This window comes from Solea solea, chromosome 16 (assembly GCF_958295425.1).
Source record: "Solea solea chromosome 16, fSolSol10.1, whole genome shotgun sequence".
Classification (NCBI taxonomy): Eukaryota; Metazoa; Chordata; class Actinopteri; order Pleuronectiformes; family Soleidae; genus Solea; species Solea solea.
The window spans coordinates 13,725,540-13,737,549 of record NC_081149.1 but is presented as its reverse complement, the minus strand read 5'-3'; the positions used below and the strand labels follow the sequence as shown (position 1 = coordinate 13,737,549).

The following is a 12,010-nucleotide window of genomic DNA, read 5'->3' as shown; positions in this document are numbered from 1 at the left end:
ACACAGCTTATCTTGTGACAAAGCTTCCTGACTTCTTGACATCTGCACGATGCCAAAAGAAGTATTTTTCCACCCTTTGTTTTCCTGGGTATGTTTCCCCCTCACAGACAAGTGCACACACACACACACACACACACACACCAAAGTATTGACAGAGGCAAAATTATGGCTTTGTAAACAAAGACGGTATGTTCGCTGACCTGTAGACAAAACAGAGCATTAGCCACACACAGTGGTAGATTGATGAGAAAGCATTTGTTTATTTCTTAGAATTTAGAAGTAATTGCCCAATGCCAAACTTTCTCAGCAGAATCCCATACATCTATACAAATAATGATGTATATACAGCTTTATTTTGTAATTTCTTCTAATTTATTTAGCATCTAAAGTTTCTATTCATTAAAAATGTGGGTTTAATTTACATGTCAGCATTATACTATTTAAAAGGCACATTTCACTCTTCATTTTGAGTGTCTGTGCAGATGAAATATAGCAGGTAGGGTTCAGTAAAGAGAGGAAATTAAATGGATTTCTAAATTACAGCATTAAAATATTCGTATTTGTATATAGAATCAAAAAAAAAGACAGCACATGTCACTGTATGGTCAAGTGTAAAATTATGTTATTTTGACAAACTACATAAAAAATTGGAAGACTAACAAAATAAATTGTGTAATAAAAATCAACAAATCTGGCCTGCAGTGCAAGTGAGGACTGGCAACGCAATACACCGGCAACAGCCGAGTGGCTCTGGATGAAAAGTAAATACTAAAAATTACAGTGAAGCTAATGTCATAGATTTATTTGGAGACAAAAAGACACTTGTATGCACAGGCACAAGCAATGCAGGCACATAAGATGGTAGGATTTTACCCCACAGGGGCAAACACATTTACGGGGACACAGACCCCACAATTGACTCTTTGTTAACTATGCCACATGGCATACAATGAAACAGTAGAGCACTACACTCTATAATAGTCTTTCAGATTGTTAAACCATGCAGCACGGGGATCTCCAATCAACCAACATGTTCATGTTGACTGTATCCTTTTTCTGTTGCTTTATTACCACTGAGCTACAGTGGTCCACTGACTGTCCACTTTAAGGCTCGAGGACCATCCACAGCCACTGTCACTTATGAAAACGAGAGGTGAACACACTCCCAACACATTCTCTCAACACTGCACCATGTTCACTGCACTTAGTAGACACATCTGCACAGTTTTATCTTCTTCTTTTTTGAACACAACTCCAGAGCGCTGCATTGAAAATCAGCTACCACGAGATTGTGATGCTAATAGCTTGAATGTTTACTATCTATTCTGTCTGAGTAATGAGTAAAGGACCATTGTTCCGTACTGGGAAACGTCATCTGACCTGAATACAAAATGAGCATGTGTTTCCTTGATAACTGCAGATGCCCGGCAGAGCTGTGTTTTCCTGATAATGTGGGTCAATGACACGAGATACTGACTGCAAACGTAGGCACAAGTTAAAGATCTGAACACTGGGAGTGCTAAGGAGCAATGTATTGACGGGCAAGCCCACTTGATATATTTATTGTGAATATGTTCATGGAGGTTCCCCCTCTATAGAAAACTCCATGCAGACTCAAGGTCACGTTGAAAGTTGGCACTCCACTGTATATTTTGTTTAATATCAAATCCAATGTGCTGGAGTTTCCAGAGACAACCTATTAAACAATACGTCATTGCTAAGATACCTTCCTTACGTCTGTCCACCTCAGCAGTCACAATTCTGTGTCCTCGATACAGTCGGGGTCCTCTATCGTCTCCAGCCGCCTCTTACAGGCATCCAAGATTTTTTTCCTCGGCCCTAAGGGGATGTGGATGCTCTTAAGATCAAAGTCAGAGCACAGAAGCAATGCTTCCAGGTCAATTTTCTCTCTTTTATATATTGAATAAAACTCGCTCATGCTCTGTGTGGCCAGGAAGACTTCCAGAGAGCTCGTTTCAGGCTCATCATCATCATCCAGCCCTAACTCGACTTCATCCCAGGGCAGATCCTCTACGTTCCTCTCCTGTAGGCTGCGTGCGCTGCCAATGCTATCTTGGTCTTGACTCGGATACTGCTGTAGTCGACTGCGTAATCTCACTGGCATCTCTCCACTGGCCTCGTCCCGACCACCAAGGTCAAACATCCCCCCACTCAAATAATTCCTCCTAAACACCATGGTGCCCAAACCAGGACGGTTGAACAGGGAATCATGTCCAGAGTCAGTGCTGATCTCAGAATAGTCCATATCAGGCCCATGGAGATTGGGCTCGCTCATGGCACGCGAAATGGCATCGTCGCTGTCTCTGGAGAACATGTCGCGGATGTTGCGGCGGCCCCGGTCCTTTGGGTTCACGTACGTCCCCTGTTTGACAAACATGACATCGTTGCCAAGCTGAAGTCCAGAGAGGGAGCGCACACTCTTCCTTCCGTCCTCGTAGATTTTAAAAGTCCCATCTCCTTGTTTCCTCTTCTCCAGCTTCTTCTGGATCTTTGTCTTCCCTCGATTTGTGGCATGGAGAGTAGCCTAACAGGATAGGGATACAGCAGTAAATACTCATAAAGAAGCCAGTACATTTCTACATTAGCACAGTCCAATTGTAAAAGCGTTGTGATTAAACATTGATTACTTTCATTTGAAGTATGCTCTAAAAGCTTTGAAAGTTTTGGGTCAACATTTCCATCTGTACAATACTGGGTTTGTAGCCAACAGTGAAGAATAAAGTAATGTTTTCCTTTAGACTCAGTTATAATGTATGTTTAGATCTAATTAGCTATTTTGAACATTAATGTGAGTTAAAAACGTTACCTGATTAACACGCCCTTGTAGCATTGTCAGCAAAATAGCACTGAATAGTATTATTATGCAGTTGATGACAAACTGAATTGCGGAAATATGTCATTCCTTTAGGAAAAGACGTATCAAGAGTGAAATAAATGCAGTAATGTGTTTACATTCCAATAAAAAAGTTAAAGTTAAAAAGTTCCTGACCTGTGAATATGGCACACTGACAGTAGCAGCATTGAAGTTGCGCAACTTATGGCTAACAGAGCTGCCGGTGTAGCTGGAGAAACTCATGACGTCAGATGCAGAGGCCTCAGAAGCCTCCCTGTGAAACTTTTGCTCCATGCGTTTGTGGTGTTTCTTCTGCATCTTCATGCACTCTTTGATTCGCCGCTCGGCCTCACGAAACGCCCGACCCTTCAGCTTGCTCACCAGCTTGGGGTTGAGGCCCGTCTGCTTGGCCGCGATGGAATCCAGGTAGCGGACGCATTCCATGTGATTCTTTGTGGCGGACATGTCCAACGGCGTGTGGTAGTCGTTGTCCAGGCACCATATGTTGGCACCAAAAGACACGAGGAAGAAGAGGCAGTTGAGGTGACCGTTGGCGGCCGCCAAGTGGAGTGGCGTGTTCCCCCATATGTCACACTTGTCAGGGTTTCCTCTGTGGGTCATGAGAAACATATGAGATACAACCTTAATTCTCGCAGAACATGTCTTAGATTTCAGATTGTGAGATGGATTATGGAAAAAGGTCCCCTCTTTGGTCCACTGTTAAGATGACTAACTGAAAGTATATTATTTTTGATGGTTTTAGCACTGACCTGCCAATGTCTGGCCAACCATAGGTCTTCAATTAAAAAGAATAATGCATTTGCAACACATTTATAATTGCGCAGAGCAAGGACCTTTTTTTTTTGCATATAAGCAATATTTACCTTTGGCTGACAGCCCAAGACCTTAGCATCACCTCTGCATGTGCTGGACTGTTGCTGCAGGCCTGTAATATGACCACAGGCTTGCCAGCACCACTCTACACTACCTGTATCCAGTTTCAGGGAAGGCTGAATACTAGGTTGCACTTTACTCAGAAAACACAATAGCACATGAATAGTGATGTCATGCTGAATTCCATGAGTCAAAACATGATGTGTTTACTGCTGGTGGGATGACATGAACAACAGTGGTGTATGGAACTTTACTTGTTTTGTTTGTTTTTCCATCAAATTAAATCCAGTGACTCTACCAAAGCTGGGCATAACTGTTCTAATTAATATTTCTTAAGTATAATCAAAGATGTTTAAATGTAAACAGGATTATTTATGATTTACAGATTGTTTGCACATGTGGGCATGTAATTCCTTTTTAACTTCAACTATAGTTTAGGGTCCTCTAGTTGTTGTTACAGCTGGGGTTGACATGTTTACTGAACTGTGTTGTGTCCAGTCTCCTCCTTCCTCCAAAGGTGCCATGTACAGACTGCTAAATATTTGATGTGATGGACATGAAGCTGATGTTGAGGGGCAGATGTATTATTGATGGACAGTGTTGTAATGTTTTCACACTGGGAATGTATGTCAGCTCTGCCAGACCCAACCTGGGCAGCGATTGGGAAAGTCCAACTCTGATTTCAGCCCCCTGTTCTTACAGGTCTATGTTTAACCACTTCCAAAAAAAGACAGAATTCGCCTCTCGGATCGCATGATGAGTCCATGATGGAGTGTGTGTGGCGACCAGCCCAAAAAGTGACACCAAGGAACAACGATCAAACAAAGGAATGACACGGCCAACCCGGCTAATATGAGGGAACATAGGATAATGTCCTACCATGCTATAAACTGACAAGACAAGACAAACAGTGGTTTGCTAAGTACATTATTTTTATGTCAAGATGAAACATTGATCACCTTCACTACTCAAATACGCTTGTCATCAGATGGGATCATCGACCACGGCAGCTTTATGTGTCATAATTTATGTATGTCCTAGTAAAATGCTGACCGCAGGCTGTGATAGTTCTGCTCACTTATTCCCGCCCTGAATTTTATCACATTATGTGCTGCTTTTATCTTCCCCTCCTTTGACAGCTTGATATTAGTTAAGACGACCCAATACAATATATTTCCCCAAACATAGGCAAGCATGGCACCTTCCCATGGAATTATGAAGCGAGTCTGGTGCCTCTGCGAAACATTATGACAGCTGTTAATGTTTCATTTTAGGACATCATGTCAAACAAAGAGTTTATGTTTGGTGCTATCAATACATGGAGACCCAATATGTCCCAGTGAGATAGATACCATCAGAGCCTTCAATCCGTGGGAAATAGTGGATTTAGTTTTGTCACATTGCACAGCAAACAAGAAGGAACCGCGTGTGTGCATGCATGGGGTTTCTTTCCTCCCACAGTTCAAAAACATGCAGACTTGGGGATCAGGTATATTGGACACTCTAAATTGACCACAGGTGCGAGTGTGAGAGTGAATGGTTGTTTGTCTCTATGTGTCCCTGTGATGGACTGGCGACCTGTCCAGGGTGTTTGCCCTATGTCTGTGACCTATGTCGCGGGGGACATAGGTTGCCCTATGTCCCTCGCGACCCTCATGTGGAGGATAAAGCGGTAGAGGATGAATGAAGGAGCACAAGGAGGCTCAGTTTGCATTTAAAAATAAATAAATACAGTTCAAATAAATCCTTTTTGGCTTCATCGTGACATTTTGCAGATAATGACCTTAAAAGCCTATCACAAATGGGCTGTTGGATGTTTTGTCATTACAACTGACCACGAATACCACGCAAGCACGTCTTCAGGACTGAATCATATTTATTTGCCATGGTGGCCCCTACGAAAACATAAAATGTGCAGTGTTTATGATTATTAATTACACTTCTCTGAAATAAGATGTTAAACCTACTTGTGTAGACAGTGGAGAGTCAGCTGCACCAACTGTTTGACCTTGATCACTGTTGTTGTGTAAAATGGCATGAAAGCCTGCATTGTTTCCGAAATGAAGAGTGCAATCATTAGTCGTAATTATTTTAGTAATAACCAACATATATGTATATGTATATGTATATGTATATGTATATATGTATGTATGTATATATATAGTCAGTCAGTCAGTCATCATCTACCGCTTTATCCTCCACCAGAGGGTTGCGGGGGGGTTATGTATACATATATATGTATATATATATAGATGACCTCTACAAGCAGTTACAGAACCATCACCATGATGGAAAACCTCAAAAGCAATCTTGAAGTTTTAACTTTGAACTTATAGCACACAAAGCTGTGTGTTTCTCTAAGATTGATAATATGATGAGTGTTCAGGCTGCCATAGCTTTAGTGAGCTGTCCAAAATAATTTTATACAGGAGTTACTGAACATGATGTAGTGTTTGGGTAACGCTACATAACAGAACATGTTAGTAGTATGGTAATACATTTGTAATAACGCATCTTATTCCCAATGTTATTTCATGCAGTTTAGTAAATCATGCATTATGTGGGGGGTAATACTACAAAAATACTGTGTTATTTCCAAAGTTCAGGTAATATCTTAGTAATTACTTGTACTTTCACCTATGAACATGTTTGGGAATCCGAATCAACAATTATTAACTCAACACTTATCTTCAACACTTCATCCTCCCTAATATCCCGCAAACATGTTCCATTACCATGGAATTACTATCAAAAAAATAATAAAGATAATATTACTACAATCTAACGTCCCCTAACAAACCCATAACAACCGTTGCCCTGGTTACTAAGTTTTGCGCACTCATATACTACCTATTTCATAAACTTTCCACCCACCCCCTCGCCACGATGAGCCGCAGAGCCTCCAGGTTGCCGTGATAAGCAGCCCATAATGTCGGTGTCATGCCATCCTCATCCGGTGCGTTGAGATCCTTCCGAGTCGCCTCCTTGAGCAGGTCCAGGTAGCCGTCCCGGGCCGCCTTGTGGTACCTGTCATTCATGGTGCAGAATGAGTCCTCCCTGCTCGGCTCCAATACGCGTCATCAAGTCCACCATCCTCGCCGTCGTCGTCATGCGGGCATTTGTTGGGCGCAAAACGGTTCAAGAGCCCCTTTGCCCCGCGGTGTCCCTATTTCAGTAGCTCCTCGTCGGTGGTGGAGGAGCCACACCGGCAGAGTGCGTCGCTGGTATCCAGGGACGCCGCGGTGCGCGCAGCGCGCTCCTAGTGCTCCCGGTGGCCAAAACAGACTCGGAACAAACATGTCTGGGGGAAAGAGGGTAAACATTTTGTGACCACAGATGCATTTGTTTAGTGTTTTCCCATATGACACAAGAGACGCGTGACTTTGACTCACCTGTTCATGTCCTGTCGGTAAAAGTGGCTTAAATGAGAATCAATGGGGCGTTATGGATATTTACATTTTTATTCCATAATAATCTAAAGCTAAATATTTATATTTGAATGTATAACGAATTTCAACAAACTGTCCTTTACTCCTCCAAACTAACTCAATAGATAGTTGAGGACTGGATTATTCATTGCAAGTTGCAATGGCATTACTGTGCAGGAACTTAAGAACACGTTTGAAAGTGTAACAGTATTACTGTCGCATTGTGAGTCTTTATTTTTCCGTGTTCCTCTCAATAAACCATTGTTCTAATGTTGAACTTGTTGCTAGTAAGACACAATAGGCAATTTTAAGGTTGAACAATGGAGTATTTCCTGATGGAGTTGTAACAAAAAAAATCACCTCTGCAGTCAGCCGCACCCCTATGAAAGGGATATACATTTGCCTAAAAGCTCCAAAGAAAGCCAAAGTAATCGGCACTGACCACAGACTATCAGTTTCATTGCGTGCACACTGTCCACACATTTATTTTTGGATTAAAAAAGAAAATGCTCTGGCCTGTATCTTTATATAAACTGGTGGAAGAATTGAGGAAAAACCTGCTGCCATTTGAAAGTATGTGACTGTGGCGTTGATCTAACCTGACCATGCTTAACCAGTGACTCAGAAACTGAGGTCCCCAGATATGTATGGTATGAAGTGAAACTTGCATGACAATAGGAAAAGATAGTGGTCAGTCATCTATGCACTCTGCTGTGAGGGGATAGCCACAGGCACATGTCATTAAGCTATGAATAGTATTTAAGACCCCAAGGTATTCAACTTCCAGCACTGAATAAAAAAAGAATATGCACTACACCTTTTGAGAGAATTGAGGTCATAGGAGGTAAAACATGGATTCATGCAGTCAAACCTACACCGCAAACTCTTCTTCTTTTTTTTGATGACCAAAGTCTGCATGTTGACTTTCACATTTATTTTGTGCACACTGCCAAATCTTTAATGTAAGAGACTGACATTTAAAATCTATTTGCCCAAAATCAAAAAACCTGCTGCACATATGAAAAGGAACCGGTTTTTGTATTTGGGACATTGTAAGAAAATGTTGTTCTTGGAAACATCTTTTGAACTTCACAAGACTATTTAGTGCACAACACACTGTGTTTGGGGATAATATGGTTTTGTTAATAACAGATTTATTGACATTTATGACTCTGTACAGTAAACAACTGTGGCTTTGGAGGAGTATAAAAGCCATGCTCATTCTGCTCCAGACTGATGCTTAGGATCAGACTACATCAGGTAAGCTTACATGTATCCTGAAACCTTTTCTTTATTTTTATAAGGTCACTGCTTTGTTGAACTGCCTGATCTTGGCAAAGAGTAAAAGCATTTTTATATATATATTATTACTGTTGTTCACGTGTTAAATTTCTACAAATTTTATTTCACATTTTATCAGAGTTGGAGAGCAACATTTTGGCAACTTTTTCAGGGCAGTTGTTTTTCGTAAACCCATATTAACATGTGGATTATTATTTATTACAGCCTTGTTATCATGCATCGCTTGCCAAAACAAGGGGCACAAGAGGAGGAAATTAAATCCCATTTGTTTATTTGAAACTGCTCTTTTGTGTAGCACTGACAGGGTGACAATTACGTTGACTTTGTGTTCATGGAAAAGTTTCACTTGGGCGGGATCTGTGATTTAAGGGAGCCAGCCAGTGGGTGTAGCTGTTAAACCTGTAATGTCTCATATGGAGCCAGATGCATGGGACACACTATTCATTTGTGAACAGATCTAAGGAAGAGGAACCATGTGTCTAAACACGGGTCCTCCATGCCACTGTCTGACGGAGGGCAATCCTTGTGAACCATGCAGACTGACGGCCAAAGACAAGGAGATGGAGGAGGTCGAAGTCCATCTGTCCAATAACATCAGTGCAACGAGTCAAGCATCGGTCACGTGTGAACCCGATCTGAACGTCTCTCACACCACAGCTGGGAGCAAGACGAGCCGAAACTGGGGATGGATAGTGTCTGTGGTTATCTTTATAAACATTTTGCTGCCGGGATGTGCCTTGGCCAGTGGCACTGCATACAACGACATTGACATCAAAACCACGGACCTGCAGATTTTCCAAATTATCATTATCATCCTCACGTCCACCTGGATGATCTATTACTCCATCTTTGCGGCCAGGAATGAAAATGCTGTTGTTTTCAAGGATTCCCATGCTGGACCAATATGGCTCAGGGGTAAATACATTTTATTGTGAATTATTATTACAATTTTAGTATTTTACTTGCAAAGTGTCAGTGGGATTAAATGTGTCTCCTATTCTGTGTTCTTTTTCTCTCAGGGGGACTTGTGCTATTTGGATTGTTGAGCATTATCATGGATATTTTCAAGATAGCCAGCTATGTGGGCTACCTCCACTGTGACTCTGGCGTTAAAGTTGCTTTCCCTGTGGTGCAATTTGTTTTTTTACTTGTGCAGGTAAACACGTCTGAAATACCAGCATGTTACATCGGCCACATTGACAGGCCACTAAAGTCTCTGAGCTTGTAGAACATTAAGATCATTTTGGAACTATTTTGCAGACATGCTTCTTTTGGCTCCATGCAAAGGACTGTGTGCAGCTGCAAAGGAATTTAACACGGTATGTGGCAATTTTGTTTGTCCACCCCCATCTCTCACTGTCTTTGTAAATACCCTTTACAAATGTGTTTTGCAGGAATGTATTCCATTCAACCTTTTATTTTCATTATCTATGTGTCTAGTTTCTCAATAAATTAAATTATCTTTGGTTAGAAAACAAGCCCTAGAGTCTAGGTTTATGACTACTATCGGGGTTTTTTTCATATATGTATATATGTATATATATATATGTGTGTATATATATATATATATGTGTGTATATATATATATATACACATATATGTATATATATAAATATATATATACAACAAAATAGAAAACAGCAAAAAATCTACCTTTACTCTGATCTCTAAATGTTCTCTTTTTCCCCCTCATCCTCAATGTAGCTGTGGGCTGATGCTCACCCTCTCCACAAACCTGGTTGTGTGGATGACAGCGGTCACTGAGGAATCCGTTCACCATACAATCATTCCCGACTATGAGAGCAACACCACTAAACTCTCCGGAAGAAACATGTACATCAGTAAAGGTAACCAATTAACCTATCAAGTAGATTCAATCACTAAAACAAAAAAACACAGAATAAAACATCTCACTTTCTGTATTCTGTTCTGTCTTACAGCAAGTTACGGAGACAGCAGCTGCAAGTGCAGCCACACTTCATGTAGCATCTTCAAAGCGGCCTACTACTATCTGTACCCTTTCAATATCGAGTACAGTCTCTTTGCTTCTGCCATGGCCTATGTCATGTGGAAAAATGTAGGTCGAGTAGTAGATGATCACCCCCATCACAAATTCAAACTTCATCCGAAAGATGCATTTCTTGGTCCTGTGACAGGAGTTCTCATAGTCATAGCAGGTCTGGCAACCTTTATAGCATATGAGATGGAGATGGCAAACGAAAGCAAGGACGACAGTGTAAAAGACAGAGCCATGATGATGCACTTTGCCATGAACATAGTCATAGTCACCACGATGTCCGTCGCCACTGTGATCGGCTGTGTAACCTACAGAGCAGACCACAGGGAGCATAATTCTGATAAAAATCCAACACGTAACTTGGATGTGGGGCTGCTGGTGGGAGCCTCACTGGGACAATTCATCATCAGCTATTTCACTATTATAGCCATGATAGAAACCGGAGCCAAAGGCTATTTAAATAGGCTTAATCTGACTTGGGCTATCCTGATGGTGATCCAGTTGGGCCTGCAGAACTTATTCTTAATCGAAGGCTTGCATCGGGAGCCCTACCATGAGTTGCTGCCAGTCACTGTGGTTTCAAATCCATATGTGCTGCAGCCAGGCAAAGATGTGAGCGGCCACGAGGAATCAAACATGGATAAAAAGGCCGGCGAAGTAACCGCAGAGCACAATGCGCACGGACACACGACCGAGCACAAACACAAACTGTCATGGAAGAGGCGGGTGTTAAAGGAGGTCTGTGCATTTCTGCTGCTGGGCAATGTCATTGTGAGTGAAACTCCGCCTCCCTGCCTCAAATGCACCACTCAAAAATTCACAAAATGTCCCTTTAACCCATTCTCTTGTCTCTTGCATCTACAGCTGTGGATCATGCCAGCATTCGGTGCTCGTCCTCAGTTCGACCACGACGCAGAAACGGAATTCTTCACCTTTGACATATGGGCGGCTGTTGTCAACGTTGCCCTTCCGTTTGGCATCTTTTACCGCATGCATTCAGTCGCCAGTCTGTTTGAGGTTTTCCTGACCTCGTAACACAACAGTTTGTCAAGCTATATATTTTTTGTTTGTTTTTGAAATTATGAAACCGTTTTATATTCGTGTTAGAGGTACTTTGTTTCCAACATGCTTTTGTTATTTCTCCACAAAAGAAAGTCATTATTTTTCACTATTTTTTCAAGTAGATGTTGACTGAAGAATATGATCCTGTGTTGTTGCTCAAACAGCCTATAAATGTGACGAAGATGAAAATGTATTCCGAATTTTTTTCATGTTGATGTTGATCTTGAACAATTTAATGTTTCATGCTGTGAATGCACATAATAAAACAGCTGAATGAAAAGATTGTGTTATTATTAAATATTATTATTGTTGTTGCTTTTATCCTATGTTATGTCTTATGATTTTAATGTGCAATGTCCTTGTGTCCTCAAAAAGCCCTTTTTAAATAAAATGTATTATTATTGATAATCAGCTAAATCTACTCTAGCCTAAAGGTAGATATTTGTTAGAGCA

The 12,010-nt window shown here is 41.3% G+C and overlaps 2 protein-coding genes across 2 annotated transcripts; one reads left to right on the top strand and one right to left on the bottom strand.

Moving 5' to 3' along the window:
• Positions 1-293: 293 nt before the first annotated feature.
• Positions 294-7,039, bottom strand: ush1ga (Usher syndrome 1Ga (autosomal recessive)). Its single transcript, XM_058652647.1, has 3 exons — positions 6,623-7,039; positions 3,011-3,464; positions 294-2,545 (listed from the first exon to the last, which is right to left on the bottom strand). The coding sequence occupies exons 1-3, from the start codon at positions 6,784-6,786 to the stop codon at positions 1,754-1,756; spliced, it is 1,410 nt and encodes a 469-aa protein (XP_058508630.1). The 5' UTR covers positions 6,787-7,039; the 3' UTR covers positions 294-1,753.
• Positions 7,040-8,840: 1,801 nt separating this feature from the next.
• On the top strand, positions 8,841-11,837 carry LOC131475458 (proton channel OTOP2-like). The gene is made up of 6 exons (XM_058653598.1): positions 8,841-9,393; positions 9,498-9,634; positions 9,739-9,797; positions 10,183-10,325; positions 10,419-11,266; positions 11,360-11,837. Exons 1-6 carry the CDS (start codon positions 8,952-8,954, stop codon positions 11,528-11,530), a joined length of 1,800 nt encoding a protein of 599 aa, XP_058509581.1. The 5' UTR covers positions 8,841-8,951; the 3' UTR covers positions 11,531-11,837.
• Positions 11,838-12,010: the final 173 nt, after the last annotated feature.

Coding starts and splice junctions, on each gene's coding strand:
- ush1ga (XM_058652647.1), bottom strand. CDS start 6,786: ATGAATGACAGGTACCACAAGGCGGCCCGGGACGGCTACCTGGACCTG. Junction 3,465..6,622: donor CGGCTCATCGTGGCGAGGGG/GTGGGTGGAAAG, acceptor CATGACCCACAG/AGGAAACCCTGACAAGTGTG. Junction 2,546..3,010: donor TCAGTGTGCCATATTCACAG/GTCAGGAACTTT, acceptor CTATCCTGTTAG/GCTACTCTCCATGCCACAAA.
- LOC131475458 (XM_058653598.1), top strand. CDS start 8,952: ATGTGTCTAAACACGGGTCCTCCATGCCACTGTCTGACGGAGGGCAAT. Junction 9,798..10,182: donor CTGCAAAGGAATTTAACACG/GTATGTGGCAAT, acceptor TCCTCAATGTAG/CTGTGGGCTGATGCTCACCC. Junction 11,267..11,359: donor TGCTGCTGGGCAATGTCATT/GTGAGTGAAACT, acceptor TTGCATCTACAG/CTGTGGATCATGCCAGCATT.